Raw genomic sequence first — 26,100 nt, forward strand, 5'->3', positions numbered from 1 at the left:
AAAAACTTGTATCATTAAACTGCAAATCAAAGAAAAATATTGTTTTCTATCTTTAATTACAATAAAGCTTATAATAAACAAATGTTATCTAAATTTTATTTCCAGAAGTGAAATTAAACACATGCATCTGAAAGATTCCAACAATTAGTAGTGGCTATTGAGCCTGCCTATTTAACTTTTTGTTACCATCATGCAATTAGGAGATTTAAGTTAAAAGACAATAACTCTGCCTATAGCAGTGGTTCTCAACCTTCTGGCCCTTTAAATACAGTTCCTCATGTTGTGACCCAACCATAAAATTATTTTTGTTGCTACTTCATAACTGTAATGTTGCTACTGTTATGAATCATAATGTAAATATCTGATATGCAGGGTGGTCTTAGGCAACCCCTGTGAAAGGGTCGTTCGACCGCCAAAGGGGTCGTGACCCACAGGTTGAGAACCGCTGGCCTACAGTCTCTTAATCTTGCTCCTTTTCCTCTGAATATTTTGCATGTTATAAGCCCATCCAGTAGAAGCATTACTTATGTAACCACTTAATCACCTTTGTGATTGACATGCGTTTACAGTTAAGTTCCTAAAAAACTTAAATAGCAAATAAATTAGAAGTTAACTAAAACTGTTAGGATAAAATATACTGCTTTAATTCTATAATGGATTTAAATGAAGCTGTAATAGCCTTAAGTGTTACAAATGGTTAGTAAATGACTACTCAATCAGTATCATCTTCTAGTCACACCTGTTAAGTATTGGTTACTGCAAACTACCCTAACTACCTTAGAAGGTCATGTAGTATCTTAGTTAAAAAGCTACCTGTTTTGGTGCATGGTTCAAGTTATTACTGTGCTTTAAATGTGTTAGTGGAAACACAGTCTAGATCTTCCCATTACTGCCTCTGATATTAGGAGGCTAGGTGAGGTCCATGCACTCAAGCTCCTCAGCAAACTGCTTTCTGGCCACTCTAGCTCCTTAACTCGGGCTAAGCTGCTGTTAAGGAAAGAACTAAGAAACCTATTGAAGATATTTCCATAAGAGGTAAAAAAGCACGGTAGCTAAGAATTGTAGATTAGATAGAGAAAAGACTATTTGAACTCCAGCGCTGTCAATGACTGATGTCAGACAATACAAAGTCTGAATTTCTTCCCCTATAAAATGGGATGGTAGTAGTGTCTGTACCTTGATTGTTGCATAAATTGAATGAGCGAATGCTTATAGAGCTCAACACAGTAGCTATCACATATTAAACTCAATAAATGATGGGCATTCCAATACTCATAATTTATAATATTTCAAGCTTTGCAAATTTCTTGAAAATTTAAGATCCTCTGGGGGATATACTTAGAAGGTATACAACATTAAATCATGAAAATCATCTATTTGAGAGCATGGCCAAAGGAGAGAACTGAAACTTATGCTAAAAATTTTGAAAAGTACTTTTTTGTACCTTTATTGCTATCAGGAAAACTATTTTTTTAAAGAGTCAGAGGTTAAAGGAAAAGAATGTATCCAAATTGAAAACATACTAATAAAGCACAAATACCAAATAGATATGTGGTGCAGAATATGTGCCCAATAACATGTAACTTTTTCCTAATAGAACAAAACACTTTTGTTTAAACTCTATTTAAATGCTTTTCTAGTTTCAAATATAGTGCCATTTCCAAAATACTGTTGTCATGTGTCTCATATTTCACCTATTTTATTAGAGCTAGAAAGGAGAGGCGAGATATCTGAGCTAATTTAACTAAGACTAAATTACAAGTTATTTTAACCCTTATATACAATTTTAAGTAAATCCCCACTACCTCAAAATTATGATGTAATAACCATGGTATAAATTGATAGTCTTATCCCTCAAAGATATTTACCTCATCCAATTCAGTCAAGGAAGAGGACAAAAATCAATAGCTAAATTACATGTGATTCTTAACCTGGGTTTGAACTGGATAGGTCCACTTATAAGCAGATTTTTTTCAATTAGCCTGTACAGTTCAACTGACCCTCCCAGTTAAACGCATTGGAACCTGCATATACAGAGAGCCAATTTAAATTAAGCATGGATTTTTGACTGCAGGTGATCAGTGCCTCTAACCCTTGCATTGTTAAAGGGTCTGACTGTATTTTACCTACAGTAATATAATCTGCCCTCTGGTTTGTTCATTGACTGAGTAAACATGGTAGTCAAGAGACATGCTTTGAAGTAAGATGGTCATTTACCGCCTGTGTGACCTCGAGTTACTACTAAGCAATAAAGCTCAGTCTCAATTATGAAATCTAGACAATAATTATTAAACTGCCATTAATAACAGCTGCTAATACCAAACCCCTATGACTTTGCACAACTGCATTTCAATGATCAAAAATAAGACAGCCCTACCCTTATTTTAACTTAGATGTATACAGTGTGGGGCAAAAATAGGTTTACAGTTGTGATTATGTGAAACAGTTTATTCTTGTTATCTATAATAAAAGCATAATATGCTAATTAGACCAGACATCCTTTGGACGACCTTCTGGACAAAGCCAGGGCTGCGAGGGAAGCCTGGGTCCCGGGGGTGCCAGAGGGAAGCGGGTGCCAGCAGCCAGGGGAAGGAAGGCCTACTCTTGCATGAATTTCATGCATCGGGCCTCTAGTTATTTATAATTATGGTATTATTTTCCATAAAAACTAAACCTTCTTTTGCCTCACCCTGTACATAAACCATCCAGTGTCAAAAATTGTATCAAAAACTAGAGCACATCTAGTTAGTATGTTATGTGACTTTACTTAATAATTGACTTATATCACTTGAATTTATCCAGCAAACAACAAATTGATACTTTTGGTGATTTTGAAAATATTTCTACCATGGTCTTGAATTAGATCGATTTTTAAGTATGGGGCCTTCTTAGTGTCAGAAAAAGTATGCATGAAAACAAAATAGGTAAGATTCATTGAGCACTTACTATGTGCCATGCACTCTTCTGAGTATTTCCACCATATTATCTCATTTAACAACCTATAGAGGTAAGTATAGTTTAACCTGATCTTACTAAAGAGTAAACAGACTAAGAGAGGTAAGTAATTTACCTTGCTAGTAAGTGGTGGAACAGAAATTTGAAACCAGACACTATGCCTTCAGAGTCCAAGCTCTTATCCACTTACCAGTACCCTTCAAAGAAAAGCCAAATGGTTTTATCTGAAAACCCTGAAAGTAACAAGCAAATTTTATAATTTTCATTCTGTTGTCAACATATTACAAACTTACAAGAAAAACTAAAGGATACACAACTTTTAATTTAAAAAAATTCCTTATATTTTCGCACCAATTATTTATCAGTTTGTGTCTTCAGAACTTTTATAAAAGCATCTTTAGGAACTTCTATGTTGCCAACCTTCCTCAGTTTTTTCTTTCCTTCTGCTTGTCTCTTTAAAAGCTTCATTTTCCGAGTAATGTCACCACCATACTGAAAAATATTTTAAAAATTGGAAGTCCAGATCACTCCACAGAAAAATAATCATACAATTACATCAATACAACAATACAACATCCTTACAACAACCTTACAATTATTATCCATGAATCCATGAGGAAGACATCTGTAAAGATACCTCTCTAGTCCTCTTCCTAGCAGACCCCAATTTTACTGCCTTTAGGAATGATTAAGGCTTTATTTATTTTTGGATGGAGATGAAGATCCCCGAGGACACCCAGTGCTACATTACCCATGTCAAGGAAGAACTATCAATCTCCTTACTGATTCAAGGCTTGAAATTTTGGATTACTATCTATAGCTGTAGCCTAATATAGAAACTTACATAGGCATAAATGTACCAATCCCTATGCAAAGGGTTTAGAAATAGTATTATCATTTGATTCTCATAATAACTGAGCTAAGAATACTTTTTAAATAGATGAGGCAGCAAACCTGGCAAAACAATGGAGAGGTGGATTTCAATCCCATACTCTTCCCACTATTTAGACATTGTCTTCAAAATCTTTCCTTATAAAATTAGATCAACAAACATGTTATAAAATACTTTCTTAGATAATGTTCTACATAAGGAAATTTTTATAAGATAAAAAATATTTAAGAACACAATCAAAATGAATATGCAATCATAGTAAAGCTGAAATTTACCAATTTAAAAAAACAACTTGGAGATGAAATAAAAGGGTATTTCAAAAACCAACAATGGAAACCAATATATGTATTCCCCCTTAATTTTAAACTCATAAAGCAGAACTATTATTACAAAGCAGAATACAGGTAGGTACGTACACATTTTGCCAAAACATTTTTCCTATAGGCTTTCACACTGTAAAAGAGAAAATGTTGTATAAGTACATAACTTCATTACACTATTTAAAAGTACTTTATTCTCAAAGTCTCTTTATTAAAGATTTAAATGATCAGGTCAGACCTAGGTAAAACTGCCATAAATAATAATTAGATAGCTCAAATACTCTTGTTTTAGTTTCATATATTTAAGATAAAATAGAAAATGAATTCAACGAAATACCAACATATATTTTATTAAGAATAAAAAAGGTCAAAACTGTGGGTAGCATTGATGAAGCCAAATTCAAGCATGGGATGACCTTAATTATAAGAATTATATAAGGTCATTTCTGGCTCAACCTAAAAGCACTACCACTTCTACTTTCAAAAAAATTAATTACAAATGGTTATTATTTCATTACTAATTTCACCTAATGTGAGTCAACAGTGACTAGGAATATAAAGAACAATATATTTGTTTACCACATTAGGATAAACTAAATTTTAATATATCCATCCAAGCAGTTATAATCATTTCTGTAATGTTGCTGAGAATTTTGGAGAGTAAGAAATTGGAAAATAGCTCCATTTTTATGTATTTCATAAAACATAAAAATCTGTACTTTCTTTATTGTCTACCTCAGCATCCTTATGCTTGCTAACTATCTAAATTGCACTTTTTAGGATGTTCCCAGGTTGTCAACTCCTTTCTATCTAACTTCTAGGTATTCACAAAACACAAAATAACCAACTCTAAAGAAAAATGGTGTTAGAAAACTAAATTCATTGCAAATATTGAATTAAAATTTGTTTCTAAGACTATATAAAAATCATGGTTGTATTTCACCACCACTAATACATTAGGTTTGTGTTAAACAAGAATTGAATAGGGATTTCCATGTAAGGAGATAATTCTGATTTCCCAGAATTATTCAATCAAGGGGGGAAAAAATAGGGAATCACTGCAAGATATTTTCTGTACTTTCTGTTGCTAGCAGAGCAGCTTCTTCAATGCTCTGATTTATACATCATGTACAATGAAAAAGACCAATTTCCTATACAAATTAGCCTATCTTCCATGTCTCCGGTATCACATGTGAAGTCTGTATTATAGAATGCAAAAGCTTAACATGAGATTAGCATTCCTCTCTCACCTCTCTGATTTACAACCTGATTAGCTCTGAGGAATGCTTCTAGTAAAAATCATAACTTAGTTTTGTCTTTTGGAAGAATATCTCCAAAACCTTTTTAGTTTCAGTTCTTACTAGTTTATAATCTACTTGAAGGGATAAAACCATAAAAACTTTACCCAGGAAACTCAATAATCATTCAGTAAAGTAAGTAAAAATTAAGCAATTCCTCCAACCCATATATATTTTATTAATACATGTGAATAATATCACCCCAAAGTGTTATATAATTAAAAGTAACAATCACTTAAGTTAGTGGAATTAAGACATTAATGTTTCTATAAGTACTAAGAAAGCTGAGGCCAGTGATTTTCAACCTTTTTCATCTCATGGCACACATAAACCAATTACTAAGATTCTGCAGCATACCAAAAAATGTATTTTTTGTCGATCTCACACACACACAAAAGGTTTACTTTTGTTTCACTTACACCAGATGGATATTGTTGTATTGGCTGTTATCCATTTTTTATTTGACAATCTTAAGGGAAAAGAGGTCAGTGCCCCTGACTAAATAGTAATGTATTACATGTTTTGTTTTGTTTAGTATGTTTTTATTGATTTCAGAGAGGAAGGGAGAGGGAGAGAGAGATAGAAATATTAATGATTAGAGAGAATCATTGATCAGCTGCCTCCTACACGCCCCACATTGGGGATGAAGCCTGCAACCCAGGAATGTGCCTTGACAGGGAATGGAACCTTGACCTCCTGATTCATAGGTCAACGCTCAACCACTGAGCCATGCCAGCAAGGCTTGCATGTTTTAAAAAGTCTTGCAGCACACCGGTTGAAAATCACTGGCTTGGGCCAATGTAAAGTTAAATTTTTCAACATTTCATTTTCTGGGTATATCATTTCTAAAACCCACCAGTAACAAAAATGAATTCAACTCACGTTTCTCTTGCAATGATTTTACTTCCAATAGCAGCTTGGATTGCTATTTCAAACAGCTGCCTAGGAAGAGAATCCTTCAGACGTTCACATATGGCTTTGCCAACAGTTTGTGCCTTGTCTCTGAATCAGAGAAAATTATTTACTTATACTAAGTAAGAATGTTTAAGTAAAAAAAAAAAGAATGTTTAAGTAATGTTCTAGTTCATATGCATAATCAATCAATGTAAAGGTGATTCCTTAAAGAGGTTCAAATGGAAATCATTTATCATAAACACAAATTATCACTTACTCTCTGATTATTGCAAAAATAACATGATTACAGAAAATATAAAAAACATACATGAGAGAATAAAAACCATTCTTAATGCCCTTCCCTTCACCCATACAAAACCACTGTTAAAGATATTAGAATGTTTATGTTAAACATATGCCCTTCTAGTTATTTTTCTACAGACTTGATTTTTACAGTTCAGATTATAGTTTGTTCTACCATTTTACTTAATAGGCATTTTCATGTCACTAAATAGTAATTTAAAGTTTAGTCTTAATGACTTAAGACAGATTATATGAGTGTTCCATAATTTATTTTAATCAATCCGCTACTTCTTGAACATCTAGGGTATTTCATTTTTCATTGTTATAAATTTCTTAGAAAGAGAAAAACTTTTTATTCTCAATTCTACACCTATCATAAAATTCAAAAAAAATTTCTTTTACTTCATCTTACATGGTAATGGAAACATTTCTTCCCAGGACACTAATCTTCTGGATTATCATAACTCTAGTCTCCTTTTATATTTTAACAATTTGAAAAGAGAAGCATGGAAAAAGAATGGAAACAAAAACTAGTACAGGGAAATTTAATTACTTTTAAATTTTCAAAATGTAGCTGTCAAATAGAGCAACCAAAAACTAAATTAAAATATGTCAACAGTGGTTACTTTCACATTTCATGATGTTTCTATTCTACTTACTTGTGTACAATAGTTACCAGCTCCTCTACAATATTTCCATTCAGTAGAATATCCATTTTTACAAGTTCTGCAGTCTGGTAGCCTGCATCTTCGTAATCAAAACTAACAAGGAAAAATGTTCAAGTAATAGATTATATTCTTTTTCTTTTCAAAACATCTTTTTTTCTACTATACCTCCCCCAAAGATTTAACTTTCCATCAAAATGTTACCTATACATTCCAGATTAATGAATCTAAATGATCACAGTAAGGAACAAATCTCATCTTTTTTTTTTTTTACAGTGCCCTGACCAGGGATGGAACCCACAACCTTGGAGTATCCAGATGATACTCCAACCAACTGAGCTACCCAGACAGGGCCAGACTTCATCATCTTTTTACTTTGTGAGATGAGGGTCAAAGGCAGGGGAGCATGCTCTAAGGGGGGAAGGAAAAGAAACTAGTAAGCCAGGCTAGGAAAATGGATCACTGAAGGCAAATGTCCCCTTCTTTCCAATGTTCCCTCCCAGCAACTGGCTGGTGTAAACAGTATATATTAATGGATCCTTCTCAGATTCATAAGATTTTCTGTGTAGTTTTCTATTTCCCCTTAAATAAATGCTATGGTATTGACAAAGAGCCATTAATAAATGACTTATGGATTTCAGTTTGAACCTTCACAGGGCTTTTGTGAGGATGAAATGAGTTAATACATGTAAAGCACTTAAACTGTATCTAAAAAGTGTTACAACAGAGTCTAGCTAGCACATATAAGCACTTAGTGTCAAATATTAATATTAATAATATGGTCAAAGCTTACATGCTAATCAAAACACAGGTTTAACTTACAAAACGGCAGTCTAATGAAAAAACATCTCAATTATGCCTACATGTCTTTCCAAATGGACAAGAACATATATATTTCTATTGTCATAATTTTAAAACAAGCTGGTACCTACAGCTGCAAATTTTTGGTTTCTAAACCATGACGGTTGCAGGGTGATTGATATTAATACTCTCTAAAACCAGATTATTGCCTAAAGTGTTGCTAAAATCATTTCTTTCTTCAACAAACATCATTAAGCATTTACTGTACAAAAGATACCATGTTAAGTGGTAGGCAAAATACGAAGAGTAATAAGATACTCTTGCTGGTCAATATTTAAAACACACACAACTGTTTAAGTACCTGAATTGCCCATTAAATTTTTACCTAGCATATCCAGAAGACAAGGATTTCAAAGAATCATAAAAATCCACCACGATTTCATTCAAAGGTAAGAGATATTTAAGCATAACTCTGTTTTGATCAATAAACACCATATTCTTCTGAACTGCTCTTCGAGCCTAATAGGGCAGAAAAAAATGTGTTTAATGATCGCCTATTTGAATGATGATTTGAAATACAGACAGATGACAATTACCAATGAAAATATTTCCTTAATGCTGATGAGTGGACAAAATGAAGGAATATTTCTTTAATGCCTAGTTAAAACTTGCAAGCAATATTTATAATACAGAGAATCATTTTGTATTTCAATTATAATATACACCAAAGCTTTTAGTCTTTGTATTTAACAATTTTATCTTTTTTAATCATACAGTACTTAATTTAACAATAAGTCAAATGTAACTACAAATGAAGTTCTAATTTCTTATTTTATAAATAAAGAAACCTAGACGAGGGAAATTAAGTGACTGACCAAAGTTATAATATAGTTTGTGATAACAATTAAAATTTCAGTCCACTAGTCATCATTTTAGAGTTCTTTCTAATATATGTCAGAGTATTTCAAATAGGTATTTTTTGAGGACCATGATTATATCCAGTTTTTGGTATAAATCATTTATTACAATGTGGCGAGGACTAAAGCAAAATGGAAAACACCGTCCAATTAAAGGTCTGTCAACTATTACTATTACATTTCAAACTATAATCAATATCAAATACTCAACAAGTCTAAAAGAAATTATACTTTCATCTACTCAGGACAAATAAGCATCAAATTTCTTTTCTTTGGGCTCATTTAAAAAAAAATGTTTTTAAATCCTCACCTGAGGATATGTTTTTTTAACTGATTTTCAGAGAGAAGAAAGAGAGAGGAAGAGAGAGCAAGAGAGAGAGAAAAACATCTATTAATTGCCTCCTGGAGGCACCCCAACCGGGAATCAAACTAGCAACCTGGTATGTGCCCTGACCCAGAATCAAACCCAAAATCTTTTGGTGTATGGGATGATGCTTCAACCAACTGAGCTACTGGACCAGGGCTCAAAATGAATTTTAAAGTACATATGTACCTATATCCACATGTATCTAGATAAATATTGATATCTCTATATATGTATGAAAATTTATTATAAAATTCAATGTGCTCCACAGAGAGAAATCTTTCAAAACTGCTAGAGGGGACAAAAATTTACTTTTATATTAAACTGTATTACATTTATACCTGGCAAAGCATCATTATTTTTCCAGTAAATTCATCTGGTGTTATAATGGTGCCCAAAACAACTGGCTCCAAATATTCTGTTACTTTTGATTTATCAGGGAACTGTGCAGGATTGATTATTGTAATTTCCTTTTCTCTGTATTCCTAAAAATAAAGAAATATCACCAATAATTACAATGAAATCTGAATAAACAATAACCATGTTTTAATTTAAAGTATGCTAGAATTTATTTTGCTATTGAATTTGTTGGAATTAATAAAAACAATGGAATCCCTAAAGAGTAGAATATTATCTTAATGTGTTTTAGATTTAAAAGTCCTCCAACTGTAATCATTTAATATTATTAAGCAATATATTCTGGTGATTCACATTTATTAAACACATTGATGTAAGAATACATTTTGTTCTACCCCTTATAAGGCATTATAATCAGTTTCCTAAATTAATTTTGTTGGAAAATTCTTAAAGTTGTCAAAGTTAGTATTTCTATAAAATAAACAGATTGCCCCTTAGATAGAATACAATATTATCCCTATCATTAACTTAAAATCTAAAATTTCCTACACCAGGTAAGAATGAATGCTTCATTTGTAATAAGATTAATTACTTATGACCAAAAATATATTCATCATCTTGCACTGGATTTAGAACAATATTTTCATTCTCAATTCAGTAACAGATCAGTATTGATAATGTGGTTATTTTACCAAGTAAAAGATTGCATAAATTATTTCTCACGTAGGTTCTCCATCATTAACCATAAGATAATTTAATTTTTCTTACTATTAATCAAGAAATATTTAGTTTTAATAGCTAGTCTGCTAATGGTGTACAAAGTGTCTCTTGCATTCTGCATACACGCATATGCATATACACACATTTAGTTTTCCCTTTTATCCGATTCACAATAGTACCTTTATCAATTTTGCTGATGAAAGAACAGCTTTATATGGAACAGTAGGAGTTGTCAAAATAACAGAAGCATTATATTCTTGCTCTAGTCGCTGGTTGAAAACTTCCATATGCAAAAGTCCAAGAAACCCCAATCTGGGAAGAAAAAAACCAAACTCCAAAATGTTTGTCTCATAGACTCTATTTTCTTTGATGAATATATTGTTACTTTGTGGGGAAGGAGTGGTATCATAAGAGTCATTCAAGTGATTCACATCATAATTACATGTTAGTATAATTTCATTAAGTAAGATTCCAGCTTTCCATTGGTATTCTATTTAAAACTAGAGGCCCAGTGCCCAGTAAGAGGGGTCCCTCAGACCTGTACCTTCTCCAATCCGGGACACCTTGGAAGATGTCTGACTGCCGGTTTAGGCCGCAGGGGTCGGGCCTAAACGGGCAGTCGGACATCCCTCTCGCAATCTGGGACTGCTGATTCCTAACCGCTCACCTGCCTGCCTGCCTGATCACCGCTAACCACTCTGCCTGCCTGTCTGATCACCCCTAACCACCTCTGCCTGCCAGGCTGATTGCCCCAACCGCCCTCCCCTGCCGACCAGGTCGCCCCTAACCACCTCTGCCTCAGCCCCTGCCACCGTGGCTTTGTCTGGAAGGACATCCGGTCTAATAAGATGTTACCCTTTTATTAGTATAGATTGCTATAAAACTTACCTATAGAAGATGAATCCACAGCGTAAAATAGGCAGATATTGTTTCATTTCACTTTACACAAATATGAGTTTATTTTCAGAAATGTTCCAAAGCAAGAAACCATTTAAACTTTACCTTTCAATAAACGTGGAACGGTACAATGTAGTTGAATCTTACCTCCAGCCAGCACCTAGGGCAAGGCTACTATCCCGATGAACTGTCACACTGGAATCATTTAAGGTCAATTTTTCTATAGCACTCTTCAGGTTATTATATTCAGACTGATCCACAGGGTACATTCCTGAGGACATAAGAATTTCTAATTATCACATGTGAAAAGCTGCCAAAGGAATAAATATCCAATGCTTCCAAGATCACAATTAGTCACTTAGCTTTTAAATAACTTACTTATATTTCACTCACCAAAATATTTGTTTGCTAAAAAAAACTATAAATGTTAAGTTACACTGACTTTAAAGTATCTTGCAAGTTTCATAGCCTTAATGAATTTATAACTGGATTCATACTTAAAGTGATGTTTTTATGATTTTACAAAAATGTCAGGAAAACAAAAAAGAACCAACCTAGGAAAACACATTGTGCTTATTTCAAGAAACAAAAGTGGAAGTCATTCCACAACCACAAATGAGACTCCATTAACAGATAAAAAACAGGAGGAGAAATGAAAAGTACACTGAATTCTGAATTCTCTACGGCAGATTATCCATTAAAATCAAAGATAAATTTTGCTTTTTTCAATTCACTAACAAAAACTACAAAGTTACTGATTCATCAGATTCTCTTTCATCTGACAACTCAAGTCCTCAACTCTCAAGTCCTTCAAAAGCCAAATGATTGACTTTGCCTGACCATGGGGATCAAAAACGTTCATCATCCGCAATGAGAGATACTTAAGGGAGAAAAACAAGGGCTGATGCAACTTGATGATCTTCAATCAGGTCTTCCTATTTCAAATATCTGTAATTCCACACAGTCATCAAAGGTAGCAAAGTTATATATATGTGAGGTGACACTATTCTCTGCCATATCTACACTAGTACAATATTAAAGAAAGGCCAGCTAAAGGGAAGGTACCCAGTAATAAACTCATTAGTAAAAGATTTCAAATATAATGACCTGATTTGCTAAGGAAATAAGTAGGAAATTCATATTACTATGCTCTTTCATATATCAGAGAACTTGTTTCTTAAGAAGTCCTAAAAAAATTTAGGAAATTATCTCCTACATAAAGTTTTACTATACATATGAAATTAGCTAATATGTAAATAGCACACACACACAAACCAAAAAGAATATGCTGGAATTAGCTGTTATTTAAAATGAGCATTTCTAGTAAATTTTATTTCAATTGACAGAATAAGTTGACCCTCATCCTTTGACTTTGTGATCTCCTCACCTGCAAATACCATTGGTTTCGCTGATTTAAACCCAGGCAAGGGCTCCACTGGTTGCTTATGTAAATATAATGTATCTCCTATTTGTGCTTCAGTGACATCTTTCATCCCAGCAATCAGATAGCCCACCTGTCCTGCATATCTAAATAAAATTATTATATGGAAATATTTACTCCTTTAATGTTTCAAGTGCATACTCAAATAAGCTCTACCTTCCCAGGAAATGATCACTTTCCAAACAAAACCTCATGAAATGGAAACTAAGTGCTACATATCAATTCTGAACTCTAGGATTATCAGCAGAAGAACACTCCATGCCTTACAGTAAACCCCATTACCAACAATAAGCTCAGGGCCTTTTCACGACTCTGCCTACCTTTGCTTGCATATTAAACACTAGCTAAATATAATGTAAACACCGTGAAACTGATAGTTGCAGAAACATAAAAGACTTCTTGTAGTATTAAAACACTATTAGTGTATTGTTTTACAAATATGCTTAAAGAAGAAAAAGAAAAAACAAGCAGAAAAAAGTGAACTCGCAACAAATCTGACATCTATTTGATGTTCCTCTTGTAGAAAAAGAGCAAATCCAAAGATTTCAGAGTTTTAGCTTAATTTTTTGGTTTTTTTTTTGTTTGTTTTAAAAAGCAAATCTACATAATACCGAATTAATGATCAGTATATGATATATATGGTAGAATATAGAGAGACTTTAGAAATACTTGAGTAAAATTAAGATAAACTACTTTATGACTCTCAAATAAAAATGTAATGAACAAAATGTGCTAGTTTTAGACAAACAACTTTAAACTATCAAGTGAGATCCATATAGTCACCTGGTTCAATATCTTAATTTTTATACAAATAAGGAAACAAAGACCATAGAAAGCTCCAACTAGGTGACCTAGAGTACTGATAGAATTACATATTTAAAAGTGAACTCAGAATTCAGTTTTTCCAGTGCAACTACCTTGCTAACCCCACATGCAGGAATTCTAGTCAATCAAAGTTCTATCATGAATTCCACACTCAAGAAAAGAATTATGACATTTTCTTCATTACTTTTATGTTGAAAAATTTAATTATAAAACATAAAATTTCAAAAGCCCTGGCTGGTGTGGTTCAGTGATTAGAGCATCAGCCAGTGCACTGAAGGGTCTCGGTTTTGATTCTCAGTCAAGGGTACATACCTGGGTTTGGGGTTTGCTCCCTGCCCCTGGTCAGGGTGTGTGCAGCAGGCAACCAATTAATGTGTCTCTCTCACATCAATGTTTGTTTCTCTCTCCCTCTCTCATTTCTCTCTCTCTTTCTCTCTCTCCCTTCTACTCTCTTTCTGAAAAGCAATGGGAAAAATATCCTCAGCTAAGGATTAACAACAACAAAAAGATGCCTGATATGAATATAGATATGGGTGAAGGAACTATGTCTTTCGCTGTCTCAACGAATGCATCAATATAGAATCCTTATCTGCACTGAGTCACAAAATTAGTTATGACTAGTCAAAAGGAATAAAAATATATCAGATTATTATCCTTCACACATGAGATTCCTTTGAAAAGATCATTCACTAGATAGGTGCTTTAGATAACCAGGTTTTGGTTTTTTTTCCGAGTCTTCAAATTGGGATCAATCTAAGTATATCAAGTTGAGAAAGAATGAGATAGACATATAAGTGTATTGTACTTATTTACTAATGTGTATTACTTACAGTTTATGAGTTGGCTGCTCATTAGGATTCAGAACTCCTACTTCATTAACTTCATATGTCTTTTGAGTATGTGCAGATACAATTTTATCTCCTTTTGAAACCACTCCATCAAATAATGCTACATTGGCTATCACACCCCTATACTGGTCAAAGGTGGAGTCAAATACCAAAGCTCTCAGGGGACTGTTGCGATGCACTTTAGGACTATTAAAAATAAGTAAAAAGTAAATACAGACATAGTAAATTAAAATCTTAATAATAAAGTGCCTATTTTTAACTCAAATACTATGCTTACTTTATTCTAGTACTGAAGAAAGGTTGATGACTGACAGCCAACATAAAAAGATCTTTCTATAAAATAAGGTGTAATGTCTATTTTTATATTACCAGGTGTACAGGTTAATAATGCAGATTTTGTAATCAAAGAAAACATGATAATTTAAAAGAAACATCAAAAGTGCTTTATTCAAAATAATGTCCATCGCTAGCTACACATTTCCCCATCTTTCAGGTAATTTGTGGATACCGTCCCAATAGAACTTTTCTTGGTTGGTTGTTGTTTTTTTTTAATATATTTTATTGATTTTTTACAGAGAGGAAGGGAGAGGGATAGAGTTAGAAACATCGATGAGAGAGAAGCATCGATCAGCTGCCTCCTGCACAGCCCCTACTGGGGATGTGCCTGCAACCAAGGTACATGCCCTTGACTGGAATCGAAACCGGGACTCTTCAGTCCCCAGGCCGACGCTCTATCCAGTGAGCCAAACCGGCGAGGGCAGAACTTTTCTTGTTTTGAGGCAAACCATTCAGAGACCCAGTTTTTCACTTCTTCATATGTTTTGAAGTGCTGCTCAAAGTGCGTGTGCCATCGTTCGGAACAAGTGGTAGTCTGAAGGAGCAAGGTCTAGTTAATACAGCAGGTGGGTTAATACTTCCCAGGCAAGATCTTTTAACGTGTCTTTAACTGGTTTTGAAGTGTGTGATGGTGCATCATCATGAAGCAGAATTATTTTGCTGTGTCTTCTGGAACATTCTGGTCATTTCACGATCAAAGAGTGGTTCAAATTGATTATCTGTTGTTGATATCGATCAGTATTAACAGTTTCACCTGGTTTTAGAAGCTCATGAAACACCACACCTTCCTGATCCCACCAAACGCAGAGCACTGTCTTCTTTCCGAAGCAATTTGGCCTTGCATCTATGTTGATGGTTGACCATCAACCCATGATTTTGTGCGTTTGGGGTTCTCATCACCAGTCACAATTTAATGCAAAAAAGACGTTCTTTCGTGCCGTTGAAGCAACATTTTATTGATGACTTTTTGGTTTTCCATTTGTCTTTCGTTCAGTTGATATGATACCCATTTTCCTTCCTTTAAAATCTTTCCCATTGCTTGTAAATGATCAGAAATTGTTTGCTGAAAAACGTTTAATCTTTCTGCAAGCTGTTTATGAGTTTGACATGCATCTTCATCCAATAATGCTTGTAATTGTTGGTCTTCAACCTTTTTCAGTTGACCTGGACGTTCTTTGTCTTTCACATCAAAATCATCACTTTTAAAGCATTTAAACCAGTATCTTGAGATGGAGTATGTTCACCATAAGCTTCCCGAAGTATTCAGCAGCACTTTTCTTCAAAATAAAGTAATGAATTATAACTTCCTGCAAATGCTCTTTTTTTTGGCACGAAATTCAACATTTTTAAGTGTAAAAATATCTATGATGTTAACACCTTCAGCATATTTGACATATGAAGTTTTGAAGCTTGTTGTCAATACAACAAAATAGCATACATATCAAATGACATATATATATCAACATATGTGTAACTCCATCTATTGAAAAAGATCCACATTATTAACCGGTACACCTAGTAGTTTTAATTTAACCTCAAGTTTTATATAAATGACTGTTTTAAATTACTTATAAAACTGATGACATATATTTGTTCTGTATTAAAGCAAAGAACAATTGTTAATATATTCAAGTCTCCTTCTTACAATGATTGTTAAGAACAGATCCCTGTCATCCTTTTTTCTTTTTTTTTCTATACTATATTTGCCTTCTATATGTTACTAAAAATAAATTTAAATATTTATTTTCTTTCACCACAGGAGTATATTTACCACATATATTAAGCTAAAATAATAGATCAAACAGATGGTTTTTGTGCTATTAAAGATAAACAGTACAGAAATAGCAAAAGACTTACGGGGGTATTCTTTCGATGACTGCCTGAAGAACACTTTCAACATTTGTTCCCAGTTTAGCAGAAATCTAAAAATATATGTGTAAAAACACAAACATTTAAAATTTAAACTCTACCTTTTTTCTATCCTGGTGACAGAACTTTATGATCACAATAAAGAAAGAATTCTAACACTTATCAATTTGTTTGAAGATCATCGTAGAAGGAAGCACAAATATATAGTACTAGAGACCCGGTGCACAAAAATTTGTGCACTCAGAGGGGGGGGTCCCTCTGCCCAGCCTGTGCCCTCTCGCAGTCTGGGACCCCTCGGGCTGCTTAGGCCTGCTCCACGGGGGATTGGGCCTAAGCTGGCAATCAGACATCCCTCTGGCAGCCCTCGGGGGATGTCCACCTGCCAGTGGGGAGCAGGCCTAAGCTGCAGTCAGATATCCTTAGCGCTGCTGAGGAGGCAGGAGAGGCTCCCACCACCACCGCTGTACTGGCAGCCATCAGCCTGGCTTGTGGCTGAGCAGAGCTCCCCCATGTGGGAGCACACTGACCACCAGAGGGCAGTTCCTGCGTTGAGCATCTGCCCCCTGATGGTCAGTGTGTGTCATAGTGAGCAGTCATTCCCAGTCTTTCTGCTGTTAGGGTCAGTTTGCATATTACCCTTTTACTATATAGGATAGAGGCCTGGTGCACAGGTGGGGGCCGGCTGGTTTGCCCTGAAGGATGTCCCGGATCAGGGTGGGGGTCCTGCTTGGGTGCCTGGCCAGCCTGGGTGAGGGGCTGATGGCTGTTTGCAGCTGTTCACACCCCCTTCAGGGTGGGCGTCCCCACTGGGGTGCCTGGCCAGCCTGGATGAGGGGCTGATGGCTGTTGTCAGGCTGGGCACACCCCCTTTAGGGTGGGGGTCCCCACTGGGTGCCTGGCCAGTCTGGGTGAGGGGCTGAGGGCCATTTTCAGGCTGGCCTGCGACTGAAGCTCCCAGCCTCCCCTTTTTTTCTTTTTATTCTGGGATTTATTTATCTTCTATAATTGAAACTTTGTTGCCGTCACTGGAGCTAAGAGCCGGCTCCTGCTCGCTCCAGCTCTGTGGCCACAGCCTGCTGAAAGCAGGTATCTGGGGTTTGTTTAGCTTCTATAATTGAAATTTTGTTGCTTTCGGAGCTCAGAGCCGGGCCGCAGCAGGTGGGGAACCTTGGCTTCTTCCAGTACTGGAGCAAGCAAGCCTCCTGTTCACTTCAGCTGCGTGGCTGCCGGCCGCCATCTTGGTTGGGTTAATTTGCATATCTCGCTGATTAGCCAATGGGAGGCGTAGCGAAGGTACGGTCAATTACAGTGGGGCCTTGACTTACGAGTTTAATTCATTCTGTGATGGAGTTTGTAACTCAAATTACTCGTATGTCAAATCAAAAGTGAACGAGTGAGACATGTGATGCTGGCTGATGTTGTGGCGTTCACTGTGACGTTCACTGCACCAACTAGCAGTGGGGTATCTGAAGCTGGCTCGTAACCTGAATTTTAGCTCGCAACTCAAAGCAAAAAATCGGCCGAGAGACGGCTAGTATCTCAAAAAACTTGGTAGTCGGGACACTCGTAAGTCAAGGCCCCAGTGTACCATGTTTGTCTATTATTAGATAGGATACTGACAAATGTCCTCCCAGTACAGTTAGGTGTTTTTATGACTCTTGGATTAAATTACAAGAGTATTCCGATTATGATGTTGAAAGAGCAGTGAACTTTGACCCATACATACTTCTTTGAGCTTCAAGTTCTTCATCTGATGAATAATCATTCATATTTTGCCTAAGTTTCAAGGTTATTGTGTGGATAGAATAAACACTATATGTGGATGGCATGCAGGTAACTTATAAAGCATATTATTACTATTGTTCTCACACTGAAAAAGCAAAAGACTCAAAATACATGTGCATGAATGACCTTCACCATTATCAGTAATTGGACTGTCTCTGAAATCTTGATTTCAAAACCCATTTCCTGAATACCACCTCCTATCTTCCAAATTTCCTGTACATCAGTTTTGCAATTCAGCAATGAAGACAGTTTGGGCTAAATCTGTTTGGGAGCATATACTGTGCATCATAGGATGTTTAACAGTATCCATGAAATCTCATCTATCAATATGATGTCAGCAGCAACCCCACTTCCCCCAACAAAAAACGCCTTCAGACATTTCCAAATGCTTCCTGGGGGGCAAAACTAAACCCTAAAGAGAACCACTTCTCTAGGTTCTAGTATGTTTAAATAATCCTTCAAAATCACAACCTCTAATCCATTGAATGGACTACTTTTAAAAATTATCCATTAATCCTCCACTCCCTCATTTTCCAGCTGAGACTCCAAGCTCTATTACTTACAATCACTGTTCAACCACCTTCTATTCTCTATCACAAGCAGATGGTAAAACCCCCACTTTGAATGCATCCAACTATATGCTTTTTCTATGCTTATAAACAGAGTAGCTTAACATAACTGGAGAAAAATAAAGTAAATGGTCTAGCTAGTTTCTTGTGAATTTATGACCACAATCTCACTATGTGGTTAACACTTTCTGGAAGTCTCAGAATGCATACCCTCATAAATTCACATTACCACTTAGTAAAAGTGGAAGCTAAATGTTATAGTGTTGCATTGACATACTTACTACAAAAGTATGTAACACTGCAGTTTGGCTGTGGCTATTTAACACCCAAAACAGCATTAGAAAAGTACATTTAAAAATTCAAATTTAGCCCTAGCCGGTTTGGCTCAGTGGACAGAGTGTTGGCCTGCAGACTGAAGGGTCCTGGGTTTGATTCCAGTCAAGGGCTCGATCCCCAGTAGGGGGCGTGCAGGAGGCAGCTGATCAATGATCTCTCTCATCATCTATGTTTCTATCTCTCTCTCCCTCTCCCTTCCTCTCTGAAATCAATAAAAGTATATTAAAAAAATAAATAAAAATAAAAATTCAAATTTAAAATATAGTATTAACTTTGACATACATAATATCTATCCTACAATTATTACCATAGCTAGCTCTTTTATATAGAGAAAGAAGTTATTTCTCAATTTCAAGAAAACATACAAATGCCTTAAAATTAGTTTGAACGTGCTCTTCAAAGAAAATATTTCCATAGAGGCAAAATGGGCATATATTAGGTAACTAGATCTGTAATCTTTAGTGATTAAAATCTTTGAGCCAGTTCTTTCTTCTGTATCACAAGAATTCCCATCTGTCCTAACCATGTAATAAGAATTTTTGGTAAGGATCAAATGAAATATTAGTAAAAAGAACTTGGTAAAACTATAAAAACATGATATAATGATGGGCTATCAAAAACTCTAAAATTTCATTTAGACCAATTATCTCAGATTTTCAAAATTATAACCAAGTCTTGAAATAAAGGTATTTTACCTTAATGCATTCATCACTTGGAATATCAAACACCTTTTCAATTTGTTTTACAACCCTTTCAGGATCAGCATTCTTCAAATCTATCTTAAAAAAAAAAAAGAATTCATTATGTCTTAATTTAATACAAATAAAGTGTATTTCATACTAAATAGCATTATGAGATAGTTAAAAGCATAACTGACCCCACTATGATTTTTCTTTCAAAAGTATTAAAATAATCTAGGCACAGGCAATACAACTTTAATAAGCATGGTTTACAAAGTAAAGAAATAAATAACATTTTTGTGTCACTGTAATTACCTTGTTTATAACTGGAATTACCGATAGTTGTGCTTCAAAGGCAAGAAAGAAATTTGCTACAGTTTGGGCTTGAATACCCTGGAAAAATCAAGACACAGGATTTGTAGCATCTATCACAAACTTATAATTCAAGACCATTCCACATCTTCACCAAAAGCAGAGGTATAAGACAAAATATGGTACCTATACTTCCATGCATCTGGATATTCGCTGTGAAATTCCTTTAACTTCAGGAAGCATTTATTAAAGGGGACTATGTTAGGCTTGGAGACACAAAGGTGAAACATAGACCCTCAAGTCATCAAAGCCTACTATAGGTACTAGAGGCCTCGTGCACCAGTGGGGTCCGGGCCAAAACCTGCTCTCCGACATCCCCTGAGGGGTCCTGGATTGCGAGAGCATGCAAGCCAGGCCAAGGGACCCCACCAGTGCACAATGGGGGCCAGGGAGGGATGCGGGAGGTTGGCCAGCCGGGTAGGGACCGTGGGAAGGCTCCAGGGGCGTGTCCGGGCTCATCTCGTCTCGCTGAGTCATGATCGGCTGGACCCCAGCAGCAAGCTAACCTACTGGTCAGAGCATCTGCCCCCTGGTGGTCCGTGCACATCACAGTGACTGGTCGACAGGTTGACTGTCTGCCTCCTAGTGGTCAGTGCACGTTGACAGCGGCGGGTCAACCAGTCGACTGTTTGCCCCCTGGTGGTCAGTGCACGTCAGAGCAAGCGGCTGAGCAGCCTTAGCATATCATTAGCATATCATGCTTTGATTGGTTGACTGGATGACCAGACGCTTAGCATATTAGGCTTTTATTCTATGGGGCAGCTGCGTGATACAGTTTATAAAGTCCTGTAGTTTGTATATAAGGTAGAGACTGACTTTCCTCTGGATTTTGAATGAAAAGTTTGTGAGAAACTGAGTATAGCAAAAGCTTATTTTACATAACATATCGTAATTCTTATATGGTCATTTAGTTACTATGTTCATATGGTATGTTTACAACACAAAAGAAGTTGGTAATGTTATTAGTATGTTTCTTTAAACTTAACACTTCTCATATTATTACCTTAAAATCACCCAAAATGACCTCAAAAATAAAGATTTATTTTCAACGTCTGCTAAAAACTGATATGGAACACTCAGATTAAGAGCTGTTAAAAATTGAGGGGTTTTTTTTTGGTAGGATGTAACTGACTTATTTCAACAAAAAATACAATTAGACAATTTCTCTGATCGGCTTAAAAATGTTAAAAGATGAACAAATGAATTTCAAAAAAATACTCTAATGTAATAAACTTCAAATTAACAGGACCAAAACATATGATTTTGGCTAAGTAAAACAATAAATCTTATTTTTTTCAAACACAAAAATTGTATTTCCAAAACCCATTTTAAGGAAAACATCTTGAAACAACCAAATAGTATGTCACATGATATAAAATTAAAGGTACCTACCTCATTTGCATCAACCACCAGTAAAACACCCTGGCAAGCAGACAGTGACCTGGATACTTCATAACTAAAATCAACATGGCCCTGCAAAACAAAAGATATTGATACCTCTAAATGTTAGCTACAATTTTTTAGGGGGAGGGGCATTATGGCAAATCTAATGACTCCACAGTAAACAAAAGGTTACTTCAGTTTAGCCCACACTTGTGAAACAATTTATACTAACCTAAGAACAATGAGAAAACAAAAAACAAAGTTAGGTGTTTAACGTTCAATTTAAAAAGTAAACAAGGATTTGTTTGCATTATCAATACAAGACTCACTAACAATGGAGACAAAATTAATATTAAACTTACTGGTGTGTCGATGAGATTTAAAAGATACTGTTTTCCTTCACAATTATAGAAAAGAGATGCTGTCTGTGCTTTAACAGTGATTCCTCTTTCTCGTTCCACTTGCAATTTATCAAGAACTTGCTTATTATTCTTTGTTTTATCAATTGTCCCTATAAATAGAAATTCATAATTTTATATGGACTCTTAAAAATAAACAATACAGTATATAAAATTAAAACAAAATTTAAAAAGCATGGTAAAAGCAACGATCAATTATTCATTGCCATCAATTAACTATATAATATGAAATGAAAATACCTGTTAATTCCAGGAGCCTGTCAGCTAAAGTACTTTTGCCATGATCCACATGTGCAATGATACTGAAATTTCTAATATTTTCAACAGGGAATCTAGACATGTCAACTTTTTCCTGGAAAGGAGGGAGAAAAATTATATTTATGAGTGTAAATTTCATACAATATGAAACAAGTATAGTGATTCAAAGAATATTCTTTTAATATTCTTCTTTGAAAAATTTCATTTATCGCATCTATATTATTTATATTTTTTATTCCCCTAACAATAAAGTCACATATGGTTAAACTCATAAGCAATGAATTATAATGACTTATTAAACATGTTTTACTGTCAAAGGTGACTACACAACTAAATAAAAGTTCTTAATAGTATTTCCACCACTTAGAGCAGTGGTTCTGAACCTTGGCTGCACATTAGAATTACCTGGGAATCTTTTTAAAATCCTGATTTCTGGGCCTCATCCTCCGGAAATTCTGTTTCTTTGTTATGGGGTGGGGCCACATTAGTAACAAAGAAACAGAATTTCCGGAGGATGAGGCCCAGAAATCAGGATTTTGAAAAGATTCTAATGTGCAGCCAAGGTTGAGAACCACTGACTTAGAGGGTCGAGGAGAAACTGAATTTATTTTCATAGGTGGAGAACACAAGACATCTAGAACTTATGAACTGCCTAAGAACACAGAGTCTAACAAACTTCTTTGAGGCCAAAAAAAAAAAAAAAAAAGTTATAGAAAAGCTAGGGGGTGGGGGGGGCGGGGGATAAAAATGAAATCCTTTGCCTGCATCACACATTTAATTACCAGTTAGGTCTATTTAAAAATCTGTGCTCCAGCCGAAACCGGTTTGGCTCAGTGGATACAGCGTTGGCCTGCAGACTGGGGGGTCCCGGGTTTGATTCCTATCAAGGGCATGTACCTGGGTTGCGGTCACATCCCCAGAAGGGGGTGTGCAGGAGGCGGCTGATCGATGGTTCTCTCTCATCGATGTTTCTGACTCTCTATCTCTCTCCCTTCCTTTCTGTAAAAAATCAATAAAATATATTTTTAAAAAAATCTGTGCTCCTAATAGAATCTTCAAAAGTTTAATTTAGATACAATTTTGTTACTCAGCAACTTCCCTGAAGAGGGAGAAAGGTCACATCAGCAAAAAGAAGTCCTATTTAATATCTTAAGATTCAAAAATATTTTAAAATACAACTCCCGACTTTTAGGTTCACACATCTTCTTAAATTTTTACCAGGACTCATTACAAACTGCTGAACAAACTGGTATTCAAGTAAAGTATGTCAGTTTATTTTATAATCAGCTCCCCCCAAAGTGCCATGAAATTACAATGAAATACAACATTCTTATGAGCTTTAACTTTCCTTGTTATGAATGCTCCAAGAAAGAGAATAACGGTGCAACTATGCCTGCAAGAAATTCTGCAAAAACAAAACAAAACTACACCGGATCTGTTTGCCCTGTATGATCCCTTCCCCGCCACTCAAGAGACACACCGGTAAGTTTAATATTAACTTTGTCTCCACTGTCGGCGAGTCTTATACTGATAAGGCAAACAAATTCTCGTTTAGTTTTTAAACTGAACATTGAACACCTTTTTTCCCCCTCATTGTTCTTAGGTTGGTGTAAATTGTTCCACAGGCGTGGGCTAAACAGAAGTAGGATGCCCCTCCCTCGCCAAATTTAAGAACTTTCAACTGCGGCACAAATTCTTTTTAAATTCCACATTTTAGAAATGTTAAATTCCACAGTCATTTTAGAAATGGGGAAGACTGGCTAATTTTAAGTCTTATTTTTCCCCCCAGTTACTTATAACTTTCCCGTCTGAACTCTCTCTCCCCACGGTTATCGGACAGCGTCGTTTTTCAGACTTGCTCACCCGCGCCCACCGTCTCCATCACAGGGACAGAGCCCGACGGACACAGGTCCGCTCCGGCTGCGGTAAAACACAGTGACCCCGCCGAAGCCAAGGCGTGCCTCGCACTGCTTACATTCTAGGTATTGGACTACAAATTCCCTGCCTTCCCTCCTGCAATCCTCACAAACGGGCATTCCATGTTTTTTATTCCTGTCTCATGTCGTCAATGCAGCAGCATTCACAGGAGGGTCGAGGGGCTCGCCCAGGTCGCAGGGCTAATGCATTTCAAGGAAACTGAGCTCACCCTGACAGTGGTTCTCAACCTTCTGGCCCTTTAAATACAGTTCCTCATGTTGTGACCCAACCATAAAATTATTTTCGTTGCTACTTCATAACTGTAATGTAGCTGCTGTGATGAATCGTAATGTAAATATCTGATATGCAGGATGGTCTTAGGTGACCCCTGTGAAAGGGTCGTTCCACCGCCAAAGGGGTCGCGACCCACAGGTTGAGAACCGCTGCCTGAGCTTCCTCGGCAGGATTTTCCAAGGAAAGGAAGAGATGCGAGGCGTCTAGCTCACCGCCTCCCATAAACTGAGCTACCCGCATCACCAAGGAGGCAACATGGGAAGTGACTGGTCCAAGGTCACCGGCGAGAGGCGGGGAGCTGAGACACCGCAGCAGCGCGTACGGCCCGCTCCGCCTCCTTCGCGGGGTCGCCACCCGCGTCGTCAGGCCGTGGACAGGCCGTCAGTCCTAGGAAGCCCTTCCCGCCTCCAAACCCTCGGGAAGCTCCCTCCCGGTTTCTCACACGGAGCTGCCAGAACCGAGGCGGCGGTCACCTTGCGCGCGGCAGAGCTGCAGAGCCTGTCCAGAGCCCAGGAGTCGCCAGCGGCCCCGCCGGTCCGCGCGCCCGGAGCCCAAGGCAGCGCCCGATCCGCAGCCCCGGTGGCCCACGCCGCGAGCGCGCGTCCGCGCCACCAGCCCCGACCCGCCAGGATCCGCATCCCCCCGGGCGACGCAGGCGTCAGGAGAAGGTCCCGAGGCGCGATGGGAGCATCGCCAGCCGCTCGGTTTCCTCCAAGACGCCGCGTTAGGGGCGGCGAACAGGATCCAACCAGACTTTCGGAAACCAAGGGGACCAGGTGCCTGGACAGGACCGCCCAACTGGTGGATCCGCCGGAACTCCGTAGACGGAGCGCCGCGCGCCGACGTCCGCACGTCGGATGACGTCACGACGCTAGCGTGCCTCTGCGCGAGGGCGCCGGGGCGCCAGGACGTCCGGTGAGGGGAAGCTCTCCAGATCAGTTCTCACTATGCTCTTAGCGTAGCGTTCGGATTTAGCTTTCTACCCCCGTAGCAAAATATTGTAATTGTTTTAAAATATGGAAGTCTAAATATGTTATCAGTGACATCGCTAATATCTTAGCGCTTCTGAAAGGAAACCGGCGGTAAAATGACTGCAATGTGTCCTAAGAAAGTTTGGGCCGGAAGTGAAGGTGGGGAAAGTTACCCTCTGCATGCCCTGATGTCTCCATCGTCTTTCAGTTTCCGCTTCAACACAAGTTTGTCTGGCAGAGGGCAGAGCTGGGCTCCGGAAGGCGGAGGAGAAGTGTAAGAGGGAATGAGGCCTGCATGCCGGCTCCAGCGTCTGTCTCCCACCAGCGCCCGTGGGGTTTTCTGCGAGACCTGGGGTTCGGTGCCCAGGACGGAGACAGAAGCTGTGGGACGTCCCGTGGGCCGTTGTGTTGTTT

The 26,100-nt window shown here is 37.0% G+C and overlaps 2 protein-coding genes across 7 annotated transcripts in view; one reads left to right on the forward strand and one right to left on the reverse strand.

The window, feature by feature from the left end:
- Window positions 1-3,257: 3,257 nt before the first annotated feature.
- On the reverse strand, window positions 3,258-25,992 carry GUF1 (GUF1 homolog, GTPase). 6 transcript variants are annotated; one of them, XM_023753613.1, is made up of 17 exons: window positions 25,860-25,992; window positions 22,487-22,598; window positions 22,190-22,338; window positions 21,837-21,917; window positions 20,388-20,465; window positions 20,088-20,171; window positions 16,691-16,755; window positions 14,480-14,683; window positions 12,771-12,910; window positions 11,531-11,654; window positions 10,666-10,798; window positions 9,751-9,894; window positions 8,514-8,647; window positions 7,322-7,423; window positions 6,348-6,467; window positions 4,264-4,300; window positions 3,258-3,447 (listed from the first exon to the last, which is right to left on the reverse strand). In XM_023753613.1, exons 1-17 carry the CDS (start codon window positions 25,866-25,868, stop codon window positions 3,310-3,312), a joined length of 1,854 nt encoding a protein of 617 aa, XP_023609381.1. In that variant the 5' UTR covers window positions 25,869-25,992; the 3' UTR covers window positions 3,258-3,309. The 6 variants fall into 6 exon arrangements, with proteins under 6 accessions (XP_023609381.1, XP_006088521.1, XP_023609382.1 ...); XM_006088459.3 differs by lacking the exon at window positions 25,860-25,992 and adding an exon at window positions 25,189-25,353; XM_023753614.1 differs by lacking the exon at window positions 25,860-25,992 and adding an exon at window positions 25,158-25,176.
- Window positions 24,971-26,100, forward strand: part of YIPF7 (Yip1 domain family member 7) — a 30,898-nt gene continuing 29,768 nt past the window's right edge. The window contains exons 1-2 of the mRNA XM_023753663.1: window positions 24,971-25,095; window positions 25,139-25,630. Coding sequence (XP_023609431.1) covers window positions 24,971-25,095; window positions 25,139-25,630 — 617 coding nt within the window. The remainder of the gene's footprint in view (window positions 25,096-25,138; window positions 25,631-26,100) is intronic.

Source organism: Myotis lucifugus, unplaced genomic scaffold, assembly GCF_000147115.1.
Source record: "Myotis lucifugus unplaced genomic scaffold, Myoluc2.0 scaffold_48, whole genome shotgun sequence".
In the NCBI taxonomy this organism is placed as follows: Eukaryota; Metazoa; Chordata; class Mammalia; order Chiroptera; family Vespertilionidae; genus Myotis; species Myotis lucifugus.